This window comes from Pelodiscus sinensis, chromosome 8, assembly GCF_052426305.1.
Source record: "Pelodiscus sinensis isolate ZL-2025 chromosome 8, ASM5242630v1, whole genome shotgun sequence".
Taxonomy (NCBI): Eukaryota; Metazoa; Chordata; order Testudines; family Trionychidae; genus Pelodiscus; species Pelodiscus sinensis.
In genome coordinates, this window is record NC_143059.1 from 4,015,016 (window position 1) to 4,025,236 (window position 10,221).

Genomic DNA, 10,221 nt, shown 5'->3' on the forward strand with positions numbered 1-10,221 from the left:
CAGCCAACCCGACGCACTAGAATATGGCTGTTGTCTGCTGCTGGGGAATCAGTGTCCTCTATCCAAGGTATGAGTTGGGCAAGTAACAGTCCATAGTTGGGCTCTGGCTCAGAGCGGGGCCAAGCTTGGCGTGGGGGAAGATTGCCAACCACAAGGGTTGGCTGTGGGGGGATGCAAGCTCACCCACTCCAGACTCCTCCTCCACGTGTACCTGTCACGTGGGGGGGGGTCGTAGTTGACAGGGGTCACTATAAGTGGCTCCTTCGAGGTCAGGTCTGGGCAACCCAGAGCAGTCATCAGCTTCCCCCAGGGTCTGGTCAGTCAGAGGGCTGAGTGCTCTGGGTCGGCTCCCATCTTCTTTCAGATCTACGGCCATCTCCCAGAACAGGAGCTCTGCCTCTTCTGGTAGCTGTGCTCCAATTAAGCCGTCCACCCCACCCTTTATACTTCCAGCCACGCCCCTTTACTTCCAGGGGGTGGGGCAAAACTGGTCTAGCTCCACCCACCAAGGAACAGAGAGGAGGGTCTTCCCCTTCCAGATCAGAGGGAAGCCAAAGCACCTCACTACAGGAAGATTTTGGGACAAGATGGCTGCCAGTTCATGTTCTAAAGGTGTTTTACACCTTAATCCGGCAAAATACTGAAGTGTGTGCTTAACTTTAAGCAGCTGGCATAGTTTCCTTGGAGACAAGCCAACGACTCAAATGCTTATCGCTAAGTTTGTGCGTCAGGGCTTTGATGGATCAGGACCCCAGGGAGAGATTCAAAAACTGCTGAAGTCACTAGGAATCTTTTCCATTGATTTCAGAGGACTTTGGATCAGCTCACTTATCTATCAGTGTCAAAGATTCCCCTCCCAACTGGCCTCCACTTCAATCATACCCAACTGATGTGATCTCGGAGCAAATATTTGAGTTAATGACACACATTCCATTTTCTCGGCATTGCAAAAGACTTGTTCCTACACAGTTTATAAATCTGCTAAGCCACTACTGTCTGCAGGTTGCGTGATTTCCAGCAGTGGAAGCTCTCACAATGGTGAGTCAAAATGTGTATCTTATGCTTTCACAAGGGTATAAAAGGGCTGATGTTAAATTGTCTCCTGGATGTTTAGTCTATCTCAAAATAGACCAAAGTAATAGTCAGACTAACTCAGATCAATGGACCATCTACTCCAATCTCCTCCCTCTGACAGTGACCAGAGAGGGGACATGGTAGCAGTTTGCAAGTAACTAAAAGGGTGTCACAAGGAGGAGGGAGAAAAATTGTTCTCCTTAGCTCCTGAGGATAGACCAAGAAGCAATGGGCTTAAACAGCATCAAGGGAGGTATAAGTTGGACGTTAGGAAAAACTTCCTAACTGTCGGGGTGGTTAAACACTGGAATAAATTGCCCAGGGAGGTTGTGGAATCCCCATTGCTGGAGATATTTCAGAGCAGGTTGGACAGACATCAATCAGGGTTGATCTAGACGGTGCTTGGTCCTGCCGGGAGGGCAGGGGACTGGACTCGATGAGCGCTCGAGGTCCCTTCCAGTCCTAGAATTCTATGGTTCTTTGACCAGCACTTGCAGCTTCACAGGCAGGTCCAAGAAAGCCAGATACGGACAATGATGGAATTCCATGCTTGGAAAAGTAACAGGACTCTGGTTCCCAGCTAAAAGACGGGCACTGTGGTCCCTTCACCATTGTGGCTGTTCTGATCCTTTCTTGAGATTTTCTCTAGCGTAGCCTCTGATCCAGCGGTGGTCAACCGGCGGCCCGAGGGCTGAATGCCGCCTGTTGGGAATCCACCCGCGGCCCGTGGACCCCCTGTCTACTTCCTTGCCCCCGCATGCCTCTTGTGCACCGGAGTCCCACATTTCCATCTCCTCCCCACCCTTCCAGCACTTTCAGAGCACCACAAGTCACCTGCTTGGTGCTCCGTCCCCAGAACTGGAACACGATGCATCAGCTGTTTGTGGCCAGTTCGTGGATGTCCGGCAAATCCTCTGGATCGGCACCAGTCAGGTCCTGAGGGGGCCGGCCAAGAGATGTTCAACCTGTATTAGAGAGAAACGCCTGACTCGAGAGCTGTTTGAGGTGCTTGTGCTGTATGGAATACCTGCAGGATTCTAAAAGGAGACTCAGACCAGGGCCCTAATTTTATGCAGACAATGAATGTTGTTCACTTGTTTGCTAGGGGCTGCCCATGTAATTCTGTGGCTCTTTCGCCTGTTGATAGTTTAAGCCCGGGAAAAGTCATCCCCTTTATAATTCCTGTCTGATTCCAGAGCTGGGTAGAACAATGCAAGCTGAAGTTCTAGATGGAAAATACAAATTTTCTGTCATTTATTTCGTCCCTTTGTGCTGAGATACCAGGAGGTGCCCTCGCCAGGACATTGCAAAAGCTGACGACTTCGGCAACCCTCAAAAGATGTGAAGAGAACAGGAGCTACACTCTCTTCTAGTTTACACCCATGCAGCTCCGTGAGTGTTACAGGTGTAAGTGAAGAGCATTTGGCAGTCTCTTGATGAGTGCAGAGTTTGCAGAATAGGGGGCAGTTCCGAGGTGTACGGATTTGTCCGTGAAGAGGATACGGTAGGAATCAGTTTGCGGCACAGCACACTTTTAAGCATCTCGAATCTTGCTGTGTATCGGCCGGGGAGTCGAGGTCACAGCTGTGGGTCTATTCAAAGTAATCCGCTCTGAGTTCTCTTGCCCAGGTTCATACAGGTTCTTTCTTGGTTTGTTTTCAGAAACAAGTCACATAGGCTGAGAAAAAAAGTGCGTTGCTCTATGGAATCATTTCTTCCTGGTTTTTGCTTTTAGGCATGCCAAGATTCCATCTGTCTCTCTACGAATGAATCCATTTTTAGTCCCTACCCATTGAAAACCTCCTAATTCTTGCCATATTTCCCACTTACAGAAGTGCCTTCTGGGTTTCCTTCTTGCCCTTGGCCTCTGGGTGACACTATGTGATGCGTACTGTTATTTTCGACTAAATGATCCAGCCACATTTACTAAAGGTAAGAATCACAAACACACTCTCCGGCGTGGTCTAAGTTAGTTCTCCACCACTGAGGTCAGGAAAGGTGTGAGGGAGGGAGCAAGAAGGGAATGTAGAAGACCCCTCCCCCCCCAAATTAGACATTTAGGGTGTCTCTACACAGCAGGGCTTAACTCGAAATAAGCTATGCAAATTGAGCGACGTCAATTGCGTAGCTTATTTCGAAATAGCTTATTTCGAAATTGGGAGGGTCTACACATTTTTGAAATAGACACTCTTCTTTGGACTTCCTTTGCTCCTCGTACAAGGAGGGTTACAGGAGTTGGAGTAAGAAGTCCTTCAGCTTGACAGGACTTCGACATTATTTCGAGACAACGACCTGCTGTGTAGATGCGAACTAAGTTATTTCAAAATTACGCTAGTTATTTCGAAATAATGTTGCTTTGTAGACGTACCCTTGGAGGAGAAGGCAGTAGGCAAGAGGCAGACATCTACGGGATCTGGCTCTAGCTCATGCTTGGTCTGCTGTTGTGTCCGTTCTATCTAACTGAATCCCCTTCCCTTTCGGAACTAGTCCAAAGAAGAACTAGTGTGGATAAGTAATCCAAACTCTTAATAAGGTACACAAGACTTCCCCCATGCGTTAGTGGCTGTCAAAGAAGTCCCTGTGTGTGTGTAGATTTTCTAGTGGGGTTAGTGGTGATGGCGTGATGTGGCCGTCAGTTTTCCAAGCAGAACTCCCCCTGGAATTAATGGCAATATGTTCGCCTGGCAGCTCAGCTACTTATTGCTCAGTGTCCCAAAAGATTTATCCCCCGTGCGCAGAAAAGGAAGAGCAAAGAAACTCATGCTCTCACAGGACTAAACAAAGCTGAAATGTAATTCAGGTGGACACAGGAATAGAATTAATTACATTTCGGCCAGGTCTACACTATGCAAGAAAGTTGACCTAAGATACGCAGCTCCAGCTATGAAATTAGTGTAACTGGAGTCGACCTATCTTACGTCGAATTTCTGCGGTGTCTCCGCTGCGGAAGGTCAATGAGAGAGACTCTCCCTTTGACCTCCCTTACTCCTCAAGACCCTGCGGAGTACCAGGGCCAGTGGGGGTGCCATAAGCAGTCAATTTAGTGGGTCTTTACTAGACCCGCTAAATCAACCCCCAAAAGATCGATTGAGTGTTGCTCTCGGGCGTCAGCTGCACCCTACTAACACATGCCCATCAATCATTCACAAACTGCACAAAGATGCTGAAGTCGTTAGTGACCTGTCAACACCGAAGGGCGGGTTTTTGTTCTATTGTAGGTTGTCTGGATGATGGAGAACTGCATAAATTTGACACCACCTGGATTTCAAATTGCCACAGATGTCACTGCTCCCAGAATGGAATTCGATGCTGCTCCGTGTAAGTCCTACAGAACCTGCTGTGTCTTTCCTGCATGAAAACCGCATGATGCTCCATTGAATAGACACAGTCCCCAAATCACAGCTCCACCAAGAGACTTTTTTTTCTGCCCGGTAGATGAACGGTTGCTTTCTCCTCAGATTACATCCGACCCACTGGCAGGAAATTTGGTCTGGTGCCTGCAATGAACACCCCTACTTTTATTAAAAATGTCACAGGGTTTTCTGATGATCAAAGAGGAAGTATAATCCAGAGCTTAGGGTTTTAGCAGGAATCTCGGGACCTGAGTTCAAGTCACAGCTCTGCCACAGATTTCCTGGGTGTTCTTGGGCAACTCACTTTTTTCTCTCTGCCTCCATCTTCTGTCTGTAAAATGGGGATGATAGGACACTGCCCTATTTCATAAAAGCGTGAAGAGAATAAATGGCCTAACAAGTCCTGCACCTTACTGATTACACACTCCAAGCTTCTCCTCCTCCCCTGAGATATTTGTCCATGTAGCTCCTGTTCAAAAAGCTCCTGTAGCTTCCAGTTTCAGAGAGGGGCTGACGCCACTAGCCTGGAAAGGAGAAGATGTAGTCAGTGGCAGATTAGCCACTGAGCCAACGGGCCACATGCCTAGAGACCCCAGCCTACTGGGGAGTTGTGGTAAAATGGCCATGACCTGCTCCACCCACCCAGCCAAGAGAATAGGATCAGGGTGCAGGGGTTTGACCGCACTCTCCACCTGCTGGTGTAAGTTCTCCTAACCCCCCAAAATGCAAGGAACAAAGTCCCACTGCCTTGACTGAGCTTTCCCATGTTTTCCCAAGACAGAAGCAGACTGTGAGGGACTCCAAGAAGATCTCACCAAACTGAGTGATTGGGCAACAAAATGGCAAATAAAATTTAATGTGGATAAGTGTAAAGTAATGAACATCGGGAAAAATAACCCCACCTATACGTACAGTATGATGGGGGCTAATTTGGCTACGACAAATCAGGAAAGAGATCTTGGAGTTATCGTGGACAGTTCTCTGAAAACTTGCACGCAGTGTGCAGCGGCGGTCAAAAAGGCAAATAGGATGCTAGGAATTATTAGGAAAGGGATAGAAAATAAGACCCAGAATATCTTACTGCCCCTGTATAGAACTATGGTACGCCCTCATCTTGAATACTGTGTACAGATGTGGTCTCCTCGCCTCAAAAAAGATATTTTGGCCTTGGAAAGGGTTCAGAAAAGGGCAACTAAAATGATTAGGGGTTTGGAACGGGTCCCATATGAGGAGAGGTTAAAGCAACTGGGACATTTCAGTTTAGAAAGGAGGAGACTGAGGGGGGACATGATAGAGGTCTATAAAATCATGAGTGGTGTGGAGAGGGCAAATAAAGAAAAGTTATTTATTAGTTCCCTAAATAGAAGAACTAGAGGACACCAAGGGTACGTCTAGACTACATGCCTCTGGCGACAGAGGCATGTAGTCTAGACGTACCACAAATGAAATTAATGGGTAGCAGGTTTAAAACTAATAAAAGAAAGTTCTTCTTCACACAGCATGTAGTCAACCTGTGGAACTCCTTGCCAGAGGAGGCTGTGAAGGCTAGGACTATAATAGAGTTTAAAGAGAAGCTAGATAATTTCATGGAGGTTAGGTCCATAAAAGGCTATTAGCCAGGGGATAAAATGGTGTCCTTGGCCTCTGTTTGTCAGAGGCTGGAGAGAGATGGCTGGAGACAAATCGCTTGGTCATTGTCTTCGGTCCACCCTCTCTGGGGCACTTGGTGCTGGCCACTGTCGGCAGACAGGATACTGGGCTAGATGGACCTTTGGTCTGACCCAGTTCGGCCATTCTTATGTTCTTAGGTATGTTCTTATGTTATGACACCTTTCCAATCAGAGAACAGAAACAAAAAGCCACGCCCCTAAACTGACCAATCAGACGATGGGATAATGGAAACTGAAAAATAAACAAACAAAGCATGCACATGTTGGCTAGGTCTCCATTGCCATGGTAAGTCAGAAAACGAAATGCATCTTTTTCCACTTTACTGTTGAAAGAGGCTTTTCTGAAATTTGGCCTCAAATTTCAGAAAAAAGTGCTCTTTCGACATATCCCTTATTCCTCGTAAGACGAGGTTTACGGGGATGGCAAAAGAGCACATCCGCTTTTTCGAAATTTTTTCCGAAAAAGCGGACGTGTTCCTTGGACGTAGTGTTGCTCTTTGGGGATACCTCTGGTATCCAGGAAAAGCAGTTCAGTCTAGATGTAGCCTTTAAGAATAATCCAAGAGGGGAACAAAATACAGGACTATGTAGCACTTTAAAGACTAATAAGATGGTTTACTGGATGATGAGCTTTCGTGGGCCAGACCCACTTCCTCAGATCAAATGCTCTTTGATCTGAGGAAGTGGGTCTGGCCCACGAAAGCTCATCATCTAATAAACCATCTTGTTAGTCTTTAAAGTGCTACGCAGTCCTGTATTTTGTTTCAGTTACACCAGACTAACTCGGCTACATTTCTATCACTATTCCAAGAGGGGAAAGGAGCTTTCAGGCTGTTTGTCAAATGACAAAGAACGAACCAACCAGTCTTTGTTCATGAGCAGTAAGGCGGGCTGGGCTGATCAAACTATACTCTAGAAAACCAGTCCGCCTGCTCTAACACCTCCTGACAGTCTCTTCCTCCTGAGAGTGTGACTGCTCCATCATTAGAGATTGTTTGCTTCTCATTCTCACCACCTGTTGTTTGCTTTTCTCCCCTCCCGCCGATAGCTTCCATTCGCCTCGTGAGTTTGATGAAGAGAAATGTGAAAGCATTTTCAGCAAGGAGACCTGCACCTTCACCGTGGTGGAGAAGGCCGACCACTCGAAAACCTGCATCGTCCAGGGTTGGGTGGGTTAATTACAAGCCCACGCTGAGTTTCTCCGCTGAGCGCCTCTCCTTCCCCATCTAGCGGCAGAATGAGTCTGTTCTTTGACGAGCCAGGCTGCTCTTTTAAGCATTGCTACTAACAGCTGGGTTTTCCTCCCCTTGTCGCGTAGTAGTTCCGTGTGCGAGAACACTCTGGACCTGATCCTATGCTGTTTCTGTGAGTCCCTGCATTGACAGAATTGAGCTTTGATCTCCTGCGTAAAATAAATTCAGATGAAGCATCCAAAGTCCCTGAGTGGCTTCTTAATAAGAGCTAGGTGACGATGGGGCTCCTCTCCTTTGTGTGAGGAGAGCCTATGGGTGTCAGCAGTTTGTCTAACTGGGATGGATGGATAAGAACATAAGAGCAGCCACACTGGGTCAGACCAAAGGTCCATCCTACCCAGTGTCCTGTCTGCCCACAGTGGCCAATGCCAGGTGCCCCAGAGGGAGTGAATCAAACAGGTAATGATCCAGCGATCTCTCTCCTGCCATCCATCTCCACCCTCTGACACACAGAGGCTAGGGACACTATTCCTTACTCACAATGAATGAGTTCCAGGAAATAATAAGAGCCAGCCTGTATTTCCTGAACCACCTTTGTCCAGGGTTCTATGGCTGTGTCTAGACTGGCCGCTTTTCCGGAAAAACTTGCCAGCTGTCTACACTGGCCGCTTGAATTCCCACAAAAGCACTGACGATCTCATGTAAGATTCTCGGTGCGTCTTGCGGAAATACTGTGCTGCTCCCGTTTGGGCAAAAGTCCTTTTGCGCAAAACTTTTGCGCAAAAGGGCCAGTGTAGACAGCTCAGGTTTGTTTTCTGCAAAAAAGCCCCGATGGCGAAAATGGTGATCGGGGCTTTTTTGCGCAAAAGCGCATCTAGATTGGCACGGACGCTTTTCCGCAAAAAATGCTTTTGCGGAAAAGCGTCCGTGTCAATCTAGACGCTCTGTTCCGAAAATGCTTTTAATGGAAAACTTTTCCGTTAAAAGCATTTGCAGAAAATCATGCCAATCTAGACATAGCCTCTATGTTCACGAAAGACCCACCCTTCTCAGTTTCTATGTCTCTCATGCATCCAATAAACTTCCAAGTGCCAGCGGGTACCCAGAGCCACCAGCATTATTCTGTGTGTGTTTATGCCAGGTGCCAACCTTTCTACTGGCCCATGATCCTTGGGCCGCTGAACAGGTTCCTCGTGGAATCTCACCAGTGGGAAACCCAACTAGCACGTTGGCCAAGCCTTGGTGTTGGGAACAGCGTTCCGTCTAGCTGGGAACACGGCACGAGCATACTTTGTAGCTGCGGAGCCTCCGAGGGGTACTAGCCAAGTCATCTGCTCGCTGGCTGGCGTGGCATTAGCTCAGCATCATCCGTGCATTGGTAACAGGACGCAAGTGCAGCGGGTGTGAGGAATCCGTGCACCATGGCGTGTTATAGAGCAGCGAGGAAAGGGAAAAGGCTTCCGAAGACATTCCCTTTCTTGAGGTAACCCCTTCTTGGACGCCAGCTCTCTCCGAGGGCTCACCACCCAGGGGGTTCCCACATGCCTCTTCTGCTCCTGGGGAAAGATGAGTCTTTAGCGCTAGCTCCGCCAAGAGGGAGGACGTGGCCATGACGCTTCTTATGCAAACCCAGTGACCTGTCAGGTATGGACCATTTAACCTAGGCCCTGAACCTAGGCCTTTATCCCCTTCCAACTCAGTTATGTCCCCTGCCCACAGTTGCAGGAGAGCTTTGGGGGAACTGAGTTTCAGGTTGCTGGAAATTCTGGGGGGAAAATTATTTGGGGGTCCAACCTTCAGATTTTCAGTGACCCTGAGTCTCAGATGTATTTTATTTTGGGTCAGGCAAGAGATTTGCTCCCCTCCAAAAGTGGCATTTGCCTTCCATTCAGAAGAGTAGATTTATTTTGGTTACCCAGCGCGATCTCTGGACACACAGGGCCCCTCTGCACCTTCGTCTCTGCTACAAGGAGCTGCAGGAGCCGATGGTTTGGGGCAGTCGCCAGGGATGCAATAGGCCGGGGATTCCAGGTTGGAGGTGCTACCTGCGGGACGGGGAGACGTGCGGAAAAGGACCCAAGGCGGTTGCAGTGCCAGGCACTTCCAAACGCTGCCTCGGCCACGAACAGCCGGATAGCTCCAGCGGCGCCCCTCTCACTCGGCCCAGCCCAGACAGCAATGTCACCCCTAGGCCCAGAGATGAATCCGTTCCCTGCGAGCCAGGCTCCATGGCGCTGTGCGAAACGCCGGCCTGGCCAGTGTGTGACAGGCAGGGCGGGAAGAGGGAAGTTTGTAGTGATCCCTGAAGAGGCGGGTCGTCCTTCCTTCCACTCAGTATCCCGCCAGAGGCTTCTCCTAGGGCTGACCACTCGGCTTCATGTGCAATGGGAATCCTGCATGCAACTGCAGCTGTTTGGGCTGACCGGTTAGTGCCTCGGACGCACCGTGAGGCCAGAAACATCTGGGCGATAAACACCGATAAGAATTCTCCCCTGCACTTGCTGGTCCTGATAACGATTGACTGCAACCTCCCAGGCGTGCGACACCTTCCTGCTTAACACCCGCTGAACATTTTCCTGTTCTCCAGCCCGTATAAAATTGTTCTGCGTAGCTCTCTATCACATTTTGTTTGCTCAAGGGTTGGAACTGCCAGCAACTTATATAAGCATGTCGTCGCACCGTATATAAGCATGTTGCAAACAGCCGCTACCCACAGGCTGCCTGCTTCGCCGAGGCCAAAGACATTGCAAGAATGGTAAGTTGTGTTTGGTATTTTCCAAGGTGGCTGCACATTGCTACTGATTTTAATCTGGGGCCTGATTTGCCCCAAAATCCTGGGTGCTCTTAGCTCTAAATGACATAATGGAAGATATAGGTACTTAGCCACTGGGAGGGGAAAAAATCACGCTCCCGAGGATTTGACCTCCCAAG

General features: G+C 48.7%; 1 protein-coding gene across 1 annotated transcript; it reads left to right on the forward strand.

Moving 5' to 3' along the window:
* Window positions 1-890: 890 nt before the first annotated feature.
* Window positions 891-7,532, forward strand: LOC149523967 (beta-microseminoprotein-like). The gene is made up of 4 exons (XM_089780034.1): window positions 891-1,038; window positions 2,907-3,006; window positions 4,293-4,392; window positions 7,146-7,532. The coding sequence occupies exons 1-4, from the start codon at window positions 1,036-1,038 to the stop codon at window positions 7,273-7,275; spliced, it is 333 nt and encodes a 110-aa protein (XP_089636160.1). The 5' UTR covers window positions 891-1,035; the 3' UTR covers window positions 7,276-7,532.
* The last annotated feature ends 2,689 nt before the right edge of the window (window positions 7,533-10,221 follow it).